At 38.8% G+C, this 13,495-nt stretch overlaps 1 protein-coding gene across 2 annotated transcripts in view; it reads left to right on the forward strand.

Annotated features, from left to right (window-relative positions):
* Cemip2 (cell migration inducing hyaluronidase 2) overlaps window positions 1-13,165 on the forward strand; it is a 76,254-nt gene extending 63,089 nt beyond the window's left edge. For both annotated transcript variants that reach the window (XM_071600580.1, XM_027940134.3), the window contains 5 exons: window positions 195-414; window positions 3,271-3,369; window positions 6,993-7,147; window positions 10,685-10,788; window positions 11,125-13,165. In XM_071600580.1, the coding sequence (XP_071456681.1) occupies window positions 195-414; window positions 3,271-3,369; window positions 6,993-7,147; window positions 10,685-10,788; window positions 11,125-11,321 (775 nt within the window). In that variant the 3' untranslated portion in view covers window positions 11,322-13,165. The remainder of the gene's footprint in view (window positions 1-194; window positions 415-3,270; window positions 3,370-6,992; window positions 7,148-10,684; window positions 10,789-11,124) is intronic.
* Window positions 13,166-13,495: the final 330 nt, after the last annotated feature.

Consider the following 13,495-nt stretch of genomic DNA (forward strand, 5'->3'; position numbering starts at 1 on the left):
TACTGCATTTGACTTAAAACCCTATAAGGACAGGGAAGAAAGAGAAACAATTCTATTGGTTTTGCAATTAATTTTTCTTCTTACGAAAAGTTACTTATTGGAGAAATCCCTTTGGCCATGAGTTGATTTGAGGAATTTTATAAGTTTTTGAGAGGAAGTCTAACACCAAATGGGTTGCTCTTTGCTTTGTGCAGGTTACTGTTTTTGTATCTCAAAGCCAAAAGCCACAGGGATGGCCACAGTTACTGTTCATCTCAGGGATGTGAAAGAGTCAAGATCCTGGCATCAACAGACTCAAAAGACGTCAGTAATTGCATGGCCAAAGCATATCCACAGTATTATAGAAAGCCATCGGTGGTCAAGCGCATGCCGTCCGTGCTCACCAGACTCTGTCAAGGCTGTGGCACTCACCAGGTAAATAAGGAAGAAGAGTGGGCTGTGGTCTGGGAGCAAAAATCAGGGGGTTTCTTTGGAATAGGAGCACTTTTCTTTGAAACATATGTGTTGCCAATTTATAAACACTTGCTGGTGTCTCCTAAATTGGGGCCTATTCTAGAATGTGATCCTTATAAGAAGCAAAGTAGTCCAAATTTATAACAAAAGTACCTGTTCCCTGTGAGACATCAGTTTACTCTGATTAGCTGTGGCTTTTATAGTTTGAAATTAGAGGTTACTATATTGGCCATCCTTTTTTCTTTCCCAGATTTGTGATTCTGTTACAATGTTGCCACTTGGTTTATACATCAAAAAGTGATATAAAAATGCTTTGTTTTATTGGTAGTGTGAAATTTCTCCTCAAAATGTGCAGCTTGTGTGAGAATTATTCCTTTTTTTTTTTTTTAAGGTGGAAAGCCACTCTTTAATTTTGAAGCATGTGCTATTATATTTCCTTGTAATTCAAAGAACAGACTGACTTTGGTTAGAAGTGAAAAATGCTTCCTTTGATAGATTTCTGATTAGACTACTATATTTTAATAGATCTTGGTTCAAAAATGGCAGTGGAAATAAACCCAAACAATGTGCTTAAATTCCACATATGAATGGGTTCCAAAGGAATCAGACCAGTTCCAGGTGAAAAAGAAATACAGAATGAATACTGCCCCGACTCATTTTTAGTCTTCACAAAACAAATATGGGCTAAGGTAATCATCCTCTAAGTGTAGTCCCCCCAACCAGCAGCAACAGTATCCCTGGGAACTTGTGAGAAGTGGGAATTCCTGGGCTACCCCAGTCCTACTGAGTCAGCAGCTCTGGAGCAGGGGCCCAGCAGCCTGCAGCTTAATAGTCCTGCAGGTAATTCTGATTCTATTCACATTTGAGTTCTACTGAAGATGGTTTTTAGAGCAAGAATTGAATGATCACAGAAGTGCATACTGCCTACTTATATGGAGAAAACTTCTAAAGCTTGAGCTTTCATTTCTAATCAGCGTGATGAATTCGAGGAAACAAAATCTTTCACTGCATAAATTCTTTATTTTGTTCCCTCTTTTCATTTATTTTTGGCTTTGTGGCAGTGAAAGCAGGGAGAGAAAGATGGATTTATGCTGCCCAATAGGATAGAGAATGAGTGTTGTTGTTGTTGTTGTTTTTTAATGGCAACTCCTATCACAATCTCAGTCTCCCATATTCTTGAGTTGCCTATATCCTCCCATACAAGTAAAACCAAAAACCAAACCGACAAAACAAAAAAGCCTTGTGTATATGAAGAGTATGTTTGTGGGTATATGTACATGTCGACGGGCCCTTTGTTGGTCCATGTTTTCTTTTTCTTTATTTGTGGTATTTTGGGTTGAACCCAGGGCCTTGCACATGCTAAGCAAACTCTCTACCATTGAGCTGTACCCTAACCCCTATGCAATATTTTGACTGTTAAAGTGATAGTTTGAGGTAATCTTTGTGAGAGACTAATTTTTCCAGCCTCATTCTTGAGTTGGATTTGTTCAGAAAGTTCTTCATTGCTGAAGAGACTTTATTTAATTTTTACTTTTGTGTGGTAATGGGGATTGAACCCAGAGCCCCGTCACATACCAGTTAAGCTCTCTACCACTGAGCTACACCTGCATGCTGCTGAAGAGACTTTATATAACTTATAATCAACATTAGTTGTGACAATGATTAAGTTATCCTTGGAAACATCCTAGGCTTTATTTCATTAAACAGTTTCATGCATTAACATGTAGCATTCTTTATTCTTGTGCCAGAAGCACTGATCATAATTTTTTTTAATGTCTTAAGTACTGACTTTGTTCAGTTGCAAAATACTTGAAGTATTTGGGAATATCACTTTTAGTTTGAGAGGAATTTTTATTTTGAATATCAAAGTGAAACACATGTATTTAGAAGTAAGTAGGAAAATTCAGATGAACTTTTGACTCCAAACCTGAAATTCAAAGAAATGTCCAGATTCTGAATGCTGCTTAGTCTTCTGATGATTATTTGTTCTTGCAAAAAAGTTTTTGACATTGATTTATTAGGAAATACGCTTTGAAGTGTTAAATTATGTGAGAGTTAAGTGTTTTGAATGAGCAGAAGCCTCATGGGGTGAGATTGGAGGAGTGGAAGGGATGAGGAAAAGGAATCACAAAGGCAGGGTGTGGGGAAGAAGGTGCCGAGCTCATGGGGAAGTGAGGGAGGGGCCCTGCCTCTTGAATGTGATAGGTTGGAGAGAAATGAGGGCCTGTCCCTAGGTGTAGCTCTGTCATGAGACTCTCTGCAGGTCACAGAGGTGTGCTGAGACCTGGTCATGTACAAGGCCACTAGAAATTTTAAACAGAGTAGCCCTTGTTGTAGGTACTTCTTTCCTCAATCCTAGAATGACTGAGCCCCAATTCACGATAATCGATCAGAAAAGAACTTTTAAAAAGATTTGTATCTATATTTGCCCAAAATGTTTACAACAATTTAAATTCAATGCATATTTATTAAGGCACTTACTGAAATGACTGAATTTTTTTGAGGGGAGGATGCTGGGAATCAAACCCAGGGGTTAGCATATACTGAGCCCATGTTCTACCACTAAGCTATACCTCGAGCCCCTGAATTAATTTTGTCAACAAGATTATATTTGTTCGAAAGAGATTGTTCCAGAAAATGAAAAATTACACTTTTTGTATTAAGCATTTTAAAAAAACGGAGTTCAAGGTTATGCAATATGTACAAAAATCTCAGAAATAGAAACACAATGGCACTAATAATATAACTGAGTTTCTCTGATGGACCCTTTGGGAAGAGGAAATAGTCACCTTAAATATGGAACCTCTTCCTATCTAGGTGGTGTTTACCAGTGATCCTCACAAGAGCTACCTCCCTGTGCAATTTCAGTCACCCAGCAAAGCAGAGACTCAGCGCGGAGACCCATCTATTATTTCTGTAAGTACTGTCTTGTGTTGTTTTAGTCTATTTGGGCTGCTGTGAGGCGGGGTGGCTTACACACAACAGAAACCTGTTTCTCTCAGTTCTGGCAGCTGGGCAGCACATAGGTAGGTCAAAGCACTGGTAGATGTGGCCTCTGAGGAGGACCTGTTTTCTGGTTCTTATATCTTGGTGCCTTCTGTTGTGTCCTCAGATGGTGGAAAGGTTGGGTTCTCTCTTGAGTTCCTTTTCTAAGGACACTAGTCCCTATCCTGAGGGCTTCACTCTCATGTCCCGATCACTTTCTGAAAGCCCCACTTCCTAATACCATCACTTCAGGAATTAGGAATACAGCAAAAGTTTTGCCCCCACAACATTCTGACCATAGCAGGTGTGTATCCTGCGGTGGATTCTTGCTTTTATCCTTTATCCTGATGACCTATATTAACTCTGATAGTAGTCACTGGTTTTAACAACCTTTTGATTATTGGTGGCAAATGATACAATGAGGCATAAAAACCTCTTTAAACATTTGTAATGTGTTTTGAAATACATTATTATCAAAATTCTTTTTTTCAAAGTGGATTGTTTACTGATTACTTTTGGGCTAATGTTAACACTTGTTCACATTATCTTTTAGTCACTGTTATAGATGACTCTGATTTCATTTCTATAAGAGAAAAGGCATCTTTGATTTGCTATAGGCAATCATCACATAGAAAACTGTTTTACCTTGATTTTCAACTTAAAATGAGCGCTCAAGATATGGGGAATGAAGGTTTTAAAATTTCTTTAACTTTTTATTTTGAGATTGTCTATTTTTTTAGTTTTTTTTGGGGGGTGAGGAAAGTGAAAATACAAGAATTAGCTTGCCGCAGTCTGGCTGGGCACAAATCACGAGCCACTCAAGCAGGAACAAACTTTATTTCCAAACTCCCGTGTACACCACACACGTGGCCTTCTCCCGGGACACACCACACACCAACCGGAATTCCTCCTCCGGAAATCCCTCCTGCAACACTTCCCCAACCAAGGCGAACTCCCCAGGAACTCCAAAGTAGCAGACCCAGGCAGGGGTCTGCAGGGGTCTAATATACAATTAAATACACAGCTTAACATAACCATCATCATCTCAATGGCTTGCTGGCGTCACTGTCACCTCTCAACCACTCCGTTCTGGCAAAAATGCCATGCATCGGTTACACATCCACATTTTTACATAATGCCATATTAGTAACTGTTGTGTAACCGATGTGATTCTGCAATCTGTATTTGGGGTAAAAATGGGAGTTCATAACCCCCTTGAATCTAATGTATGAAATATGATATGTCAAGAGCTTTGTAATGTTTTGAACAACCAATAAAAAAAAAAAATGCCATGCGTCATCCCGACTTGGCTGTGGCCCTCAACATTAGCTGTCTTTTTAAAAATGGTTTAATGGAAGTACAGTAGTGAGTCTCAGTGTTAACACTAGAATTTGAGCTTAGAGTCAAGTTAGTCATGGGAATCGAACCGTGGCTTGTGACCTATCCCAAACCAGGTTGACCTGGGAGCCACCTTGTAAAGAGCTCTTTGTGGGAGCAGGTATCTAGCCTCCGGTTCATAGCCAGCCAGGACCTGCACCCTGTCTCACATGATCTCTTTAGAAGTTTATTTTTTGTTTTTTCCCAGTGGTGGACAACATGATCACAAATCCATTTATATGTGGACAAAGTTATATTTTAGTTTTTTTTTTTTCTTTCCCAATTTGTTTTTGTTGTAGTAAGAGACACGTAGCACAAAATTTACCATCTTAACCATTTTTAGGTGTTGAGTTCAGTGGTGTGAAGTACATTCATATTGTGCAAACACCACCACCATCTAATTCCAGAATTTAAATTTAAATTTTACTTAATAGCTTTGAATTAAGGAGATTCCTGTTTAAATGTAGCTCAAAGATTTCTTAAAGACTGTATTGACATTCATTCCCCTGTGTTAACAGTCCTTTATTTTGTACGATGCTGAAGATGTAATTTTATGAGCATGGAATTTGTTAGCTCAGCCACTTCATGCATTCATGAAGGCTGATCCCAGCCTACTGATTACATCTGTTGGGGGTTGCATAAGGGAGGAGGGTAGGTGCTGAGGCCCACTGTTCTAATAGCTCACTAGATAATTGAAGAAGAAATTGTTTTGCCTCCCCAACCCAAACAACAACAACAAACCTTCAGAAAGGTTATACCCAAGGTCTGAAGACTTAGTTTGATTCCACTACTGCACATTGGGTGCCCGGGACCCTGGAAAAATCAAGGGACACTGTGTATCTCCAGCGTTCCCTTCTGGTTGACAGAAAAACAGCTTTTCCCTCTTGCAGATACATAATATAAGCATTCTTTCCTGGGACTTGGCATTGCATTGTTTTTTATGGAAAGTTTTAATTTAACTAACAGGTTTTGGAGGATAGTTTTTCACAAGAACAGTTGGAGTGTATTGAAAATCATTATATATTTTTTTCTCAAATTTGCTTCAAATTTTTTTGGTAGCAGGGATTGAACTCGGGGGTACTTAATGACTGAGCCACATCCCCAGCTCTTTTTTATTTGAGACAGGGTTTTGTTAAATTGCTTCATGCCTTGCTAAATTGCTAAGGCTGGCTTTGAACTTGCAATCCTCCTGTCTCAGCCTTCTGAGCTGCTGGGATTACAGGCATGTGCCACCACATCCAGCTGTACTTCATTCTTAAGCATTCAGATTTTTTTAAAAATAAGGGAATCTCTTCTAGTCTTTGCACATAGAAAATTTACTTCAGAATCTCCAGATCTCTTCACTAGATTAGAGCAATTTAAACATAACTAACAAGACTATTTTGAATTTTGGGAAGATCAATATGATTAGAAATAAAATTTGAATATAATTTCTCCAAGTCAGGTCAGGTGAAGTGGTGAGAGTGTTTCTCCTTGGCTAGCTCACTTTAGTTCAGTTTATGATTTTCCAAAGAGTAACATTGCCTTTGGATTAGTATTTAGCCAGCTTTGTTTTATTTTTCCTTTCTGGCTGAGAACTTAATAATATTTGGATGTGTCCAGAGTATGCCTCTTTCTTGAAAAGATCACAAACCATTAAAGAGGATGATTATGAAAATTCAGCTCATGATCATTGTAAAATAAAATGTAGCTCAAAACTCATTTAAAAGCACCATTTTGCTCTTTTGACGTCAGAAGAGGGCTATATTTAGAGCTAAAAGAGATAGAACAGTTGGACTTAAATGATATTTCAAACTCCATGAATCAGATTGTGATCTGTATATAGGTGTAGCACAGAGGCCAGCCCCTGGTCACTGTAGAGCTCTTGCCCTAGTGACAGTGCTTGTGTGTAGACATGAGGTCCCAAGCAGTGCAGAAGGGTCACCCAGCTCAGCTTGGTGGGGCTCAGAGTCTCTTAGTCTCTTACTCTATCAGCAAAGATCGAAGCATAGTATGTAGGTAGAGTTTAGAGGAACAAGGTGCAGTTTCAGACATTGGATGGGAAGAATAAGTAAAACATGTAACTCTAGTCCTTGAAATACAGTCTGATTCATGGGTTAGAAGGGGCTAGAAAGACCAGTTATCCTAGATATCTTCCTGCAACAGTGATGACAGCAGAGGACATTTTGTATCTTCAGGTCAATGGCACCGACTTTCCCTTCCGAAGCGCAGGTGTCCTCCTCCTCCTCGTGGATGCGTGCAGCGTTCCCTTCCGGTTGATAGAAAGAAAGCTTTTCCTTCTTGCTGATTTCAGTCGCATGGAAGAGTATTTGAAAACAAGCATCCCTCCAAGGTAGGTCTGGCTCACTCTGTACCAGGGATAAGCCACCTTGAGGATGTGGAGTCCTCTACACAGGTAACACTGGTCACCTCGCAGCTTTGGTATGTCTACCTGGTCTTTAACTCTGTGGGCATTCGGGGCTCTGCGAAAGGTACTCATTCCTTTTCACCTCAGCGTGATGCCTGTGTGGTCCAATCAGTTGACAAGCTGTTACTTATCCATGGCAGAACTGAGATGTTAGAAGATTTTGCAAATGACAAGAATGCTCTTAGGAAAGTTCCTTGTGTGGAACACTACTGTGCTGCTTTTTAGTACTAAATTGCTCTATGAAGGTTTATTACCATTTTGAAGTACCTTTCCAGGCAGTTTTCTTTGTCCCACTGATTGACCCTTACACAGCACTCTACTATATTTAGGAAGTCATTGCTTAGTCATTTGGAAATGACTGTAAAAGGGTAAATTAATTTTTAAGTGGTCGAGTGTCTGGTCTGTCTGTTTTTGGTTGTTGTTGATATCTGAAGAAAGATGTACAGGAGAGAAACCTTTCTTTTCTGGGTTGGTCAGACCTTTCCTGGGGGAAAAGATGTGAACTCAGGGTCCTCTCTGCCCCTTAGCTTTGCTGCAGATGCTGAGTGCAGCCATTCAGGGAAGAGCATAAGCTTCCCAGGGAGTGAAGACCTGTCTAGCTTTCAAATCGTTTTCAGTTGATGTTATTACTTATGTTTTTATAGATCACAGGATCAGGTCCCATGAACTAAGTGGATTATTTTGGTGCAGTATTCCATGTGTAATATAAAGTCATCCTTTAGTATCCATGAGGGATGGTTTCGGGACCCTCTGCGAATACCAACATTTGAAGGTGTTCAAGCACCTCATATAAAAATGGTGTCATATTTGCATATAACCTGTGCACATCTTCTTGTATATTTCAAATCATCTCTAGATTATGTGTAAACGCTGTGCAAATAATTGTTATACTGTATAGTTTAAGGAGCAGTAACAAAGAAAAAAAAGTCTGTTCATATGCAATACCGATGTAGTTTTGTTCCCAAATATTTTTGATCTGATTGCTTGAATTCATGTATTCAGAACCTGTGGATATGGAGGGTTGGCTATAGTTTTATCTTATGGTTCAAGATAATTATTGGAGGTTACCATATTCTTTAAGGGTTTCAAAGTTTTTCCTAATGATGAAAACACATGCACTTATTTCCCCTAAAACAGTCTAGGATATAAATTTCACCACAAATATTTAGGACAACACAGAAGTCCTGCAAGTTAACCTATAGATTTGAGTTAAAAACCAACTCATTAAAAACGTAGTTTCTAGAAAGAGTAAGAAAGGCTTTTGAGAGATCAGTAATACCAATTCTTGATCTGGCTGCTGGTAACGCAACTATGTTAAGTTTGCAAAAACTTAAGTCGTTTGGACACTTAGGAATGTGTTCCTGTATGTATGTTGCATTTTAACCAAGTATCGAGAAATTATGGGGCAACTGGCAGTGATTTCTAGGAAGACTGAAGGCTTGCTTGTGTGTGTACATGTATGTGTGTGGTTGTGTGCATATACCTGGGGGCACACGGTGGCACGTGGTGGCAAGCTGATCTGTTAATGTTCTCACAGCAGAGTCCTGAGTAATTCTGACCTGTAAACAAAAGTCATGTCTTCAGGGTTGCTGAGGACAGTCCTCTGGCTGATTTTGAATTGAGGTTCCACTGCTTTAGAAAGATTGACCCCAGCACAGAACTTAACAGTCTTAGTCTAAAAGTCAAGACCCACATTAAGAAATTAAATACAATACTGAATTGTGATATATTCATACATGCACATAGCATAATTTCGTCAACTTCATTCATCAGTTCTTCCTCTTTCCCTCCCTTCCTCCCTCCTCATTGGTCCCCCTCTTCTATTTGACTGATCTCTTCTATTTTCATAAGATCTCCTTTTTGTATTCCTTTTTTATTTCTAGCTTCTGCGTATGAGAGAAAACATTTAACTCTTGACTATGGGAGTTTGTCTTATTTCACTTAGCACAATGTTCTCCGCTTCCATCTATTTACTGGTAAATGCCATAATCTCATTTTTCTTTTTGTCTGAGTAGAACTCCATTATATGTGTGTGTGTGTGTATCACATTTTCTTTATCCATTTGTCTGCTGACTGACACATAGGCTGGTTTCATCACTTGACTGTTGTAGGTTGTGTTGCTATAAAAGGTGGTATGCATGTATCACTATCATATGTTGATTTTAGTTCTTTCGGATAAAAAACAAAGTGTGGGATAGTTGGGTCGTATGGTGATATTGTTCCTAGTCTTTGCAGAAGTCTTCATACTGCTTTCCAATGTGGCAGTACTAATTTGTAATCCCATCAGAAATGTATTAGTATAAACTCTTTAAACAAATTACAATAATACAAGGGACTTGTTAATATAAAATACTAAAATAAACCTTGAAACTATAGTAACTAAACCAGGAAAAGGATCCACAAGGATCAGAGTACTATGGCGATTTACTATATGATAACGATGGCAAGGTTTAAAAGATGTAAACTTTTTTCAAAAACCATGGAGAACACTTTTGTTTTATTATTTTTTTATTTATTTTTTATAGTCCTAAGGATTGAACCCAGGGCTTTGTGCATCTTAGACAAGCATCTTTCCACTGAGCTACACTTTCAACTCTTATTTTTATTTTTTAATATTATGTTTATATGGAGCCAACCTAGAAGCCCTTCAGTAGATCGATGGATAACAAAAATGTGGTATATATACACAATGGAATATTACTCAGCAATAAAAGAGAATAAAATCATGGCATTTGTAGGTAAATGGATGGAGCTGGAAAATGTAATGCTAAGTGAAGTTAGCCAATCCCAAAAAAACAAATGCTGAATGTTTTCTCTGATATAAGGAGGCTGATTCATAGTGGGGTTGGGAGGGGGAACATGGGAGGATTAGATGAACTCTAGATAGGGCAGAGGGGTGGGAGGTGGAGGGAGGGGTTAGTAATGATGGTGGAATGTGATGGACATCATTACCCTAAGTACATGTATGAAGACAGGAATGGTGTGACTATACTTTGTGTACAACCAGAGATATGAAAAATTGTGGTCTATATGTGTAATATGAATTGTTAATGCATTCTGCTGTCATATATAACAAATGAAAATTTAAAAAAGAAGATTGAGTTTATGATGATAAACCATAGGTAAATAAAGAATCTTAAGTAAAACAAAAGCCATACTCTCATGAGCAACAAATTATTCCTTAAAAGAGCCAAGTCCTAGCTGCTCTCTGGGTCAGATGTCAGTAACTTTTGCTTTCTCTGCTTTGGAGTTTTCCTATGTTGTAGTAAAGTGAGAAGTTCCATCTGGAGCCAGAAAATTGGAACCTGTACTAGCAAGAATAAAAAAAGCATCTGAGCTGTTTTTCTTTTTGATTTCTGCTTTTACCTGGAATTTCTATATTGTACTCAGTTCAAAAAGGTACTCAATAAATACCTGCTGGATGATGGGAATTGACTCCGATTTTCTCACTTTCACTTACAGGTCCATTGTTCTGTTGAGCACAAGAGGAGAAATAAAGCGGTTGAATATTTCAGATTCATTAATACCTCTGGGATTAGCCAAACCAGCTCACCTTTATAACAAAGGTTTGTATTTGTATTATTCTATCAAGTTCTTGTGAGGCTAACAGCATATGCACTTTTACAGTGGAATTGAGCTACCAGGCTGTTTTCATGAGCTTGTTTGGCAGGTACAGGCATCATTAAGATAATATCTACATAAGGGGGACAATGTTAGAGGAAGTGTGTTGGGATATGGTTTGTTACTTGGGTGGTAAGAGCTTATGAGTTCATTCGCTGATATGAGGAATTGTAGAGTGCTTATATGTATATATATCTTCATTTTGCTCAGCCGTGACTTACCTCCTGCATTATCTTGCTGGAAACTAGTAACTATACAAATTGATCTTTCTTTTTTTTTAGGGAGTACCATATTTTTGGGATTCAGTGGAAACTTTAAACCATCATGGACTAAGCTATTTACCAGTCCTGCTGGACAGGGTCTTGGGGTGCTTGAAGAATTCATACCTTTGCAGCTAGATGATTATGGATGTCCCAGGGCCGGAAGCATCCGCAGAAGAGATCTGGAATTGTTAAAGCAAGCTTCAAAAGCGCTTTAGAGACTAACTGTAACTTAAGTGCTGGGGGAAAAAATGTGAACTAACTTATTTAATTTATGGCATTTAAAAATGACACTGTTAACCCAACAGAACCGTTTTCTTGTTTGATACTAAAAGGGGAGAAAAGAGTTTTAAAGGGATTGCTTGAATACCAGTTCGTGCACCTTCTAATTGTACAAAATGTTTAAGGATTTATTTGTCTTGGTAAGGCTGGTGTATTCAGAGAGCAGTTCTCTTGTTCCTCACCTTGCGCCCTACTATTTGGTAATGACTATATATATATACATATATATATATATATATATATATATACACACACATTTTGTATAATGGGCATGGCGGGGTGGGATGGGGGCTTCTGAGAGTCAGCCTGAGCTCTTTAGAGGACCTGCTACTGTAGCACCTTGGATACTTGAAGTCTAACGCTCAGTTGTGTTGTAAAGCAGTTGATTTGGGTATCTGGCTCGTTCAGCAATGCCTGGGGCCCTATTTCTGGGAAGCCTTTGAGAATTTTGTATGATGCCGAATGACAGAATTTTACATGACAACTCAGGCCCAGCTCATGCCCTTTTTTGCCTGGACATGTGCTATTTTTATTCATTTGTATATTGATTACTTCTAAGGAATCAATTTTCAAACAGGAAGTATATTGGGACAAAAGGGCTTTGGGGGACGAGAAATCCCTTTAATCTGTGACCATTGAGCAAAAATTTGACCTGCACCAGGGTCTGAGGTTGTTGGGACCAGTTTTTGCAGCTTTAATTCTTAGCCTGTCTTGACTGTGTATTTGTTTGAAATGCAGAGCTGAGCTGAACAGTTACGTTTTTGTTTTTGTTTTGTTTTAAAGAAGCAGGATGTTTTCCTGAACTGTAAACTTTGTTATTTTTAACTTGCACAAGGGAAGTGTGTTCTTGGTGTTGCTCTTGCACCTAGGTTTTTTGTTAATGTTTTAGTGTGGATTTTTCAGAAGCTTCTCTGCTCACCATCCTGCCAGGAAAATCCCAGAAAGCTTAATGATACTCCAGAATGATGGGGGGAGGCAGGCTTTTTAAAGGGTCAGAATCATGAAGCGAATATTGAGAAATGAGCCTCTTCATAGCCTTAAAGGAGTGAGTCACTCTGCATTAAATGGTTAAGGAATTTAAAAGGGCATCATGACACCCAGTTTCCCTTTCCACTGGGATCATGTGTCTCCTGCCAGTGAGGGCTGTGTGTGGCAAAAGGAGATTGGCTCCACAGCCTGGGTGTTGCACATCAGGAGGAAAGATACTTCAAAATGCCTTTATATTTTTATAAACCCACAAGGCACAAGTCTGGTGGAGGGATGGCCAAGGGTGTTCAGGCGGATGTTGGAAATAAGCATGGACAAATTCACTTTCCTCTACCAAGGGCCAAGGCTGATGGCCTGTACTTCTGTGTCCAGGAGACACTACAGAGCAGCTCTGTGACTTCTGTTCCTTTACAGAATATGCTACCTCAAAGTGCTACCGATAAACCATTCTAACTGTAAGTGCTCGTGCTAAGGGCACGTGTCTTAATCAAAGTTTGGTTATCTGTTTTTTGGGTGTGGGTTGTTGTTGTTGTTGTTGTTGTTTTTTCCCTTGTATAGTGATGAGTGAGATCTTACCTATTAAATATATTATTGGATCATGGTTCCTGAAAGTGATTAAAGTTTGTGTGTATGTGTGTTTTATGAGTTAAATATCTATGATGTGTGTTTTTTAGAGTTTGGTTCTTTAAAGATTTGGGGAGGATGGGTAAGTTTCAAGGCACTCAGTTTTTTCTGATTTATATACTAATAATCAGGGTCTAAGTTAAATAAATAAAAATAATGTATGCATGTATTTTATACATGTGTGTCTGTGAATCTCTGTGATTTTTTTTAAAGTTCTGTATTCTAGCTGCAAAGAAGTTATTGGCGGAAATAAGGAAAGCAAATCCAGTGAGTAGATTTTGTAAGGCTGAGCATCAGCAGGGTGGGACCATCGTCTCCATATTCTCCAATCCTGGCTGCACATTGGAATCACCATGGGGAGCTTTACAAAATACAGAGGCCTGGACCCCACCCTGTAGATTTGAATTAATTGGTATGGGGTGCAGCCTGGGCATTGGAATTTTTTTATAGCTCCCTGGGTGATTCTAATATGAAGCCAGGTTTCAGAATCACTGTACTA

The sequence above is a fragment of the Marmota flaviventris genome, chromosome 13 (assembly GCF_047511675.1).
Source record: "Marmota flaviventris isolate mMarFla1 chromosome 13, mMarFla1.hap1, whole genome shotgun sequence".
NCBI lineage: Eukaryota > Metazoa > Chordata > Mammalia > Rodentia > Sciuridae > Marmota > Marmota flaviventris.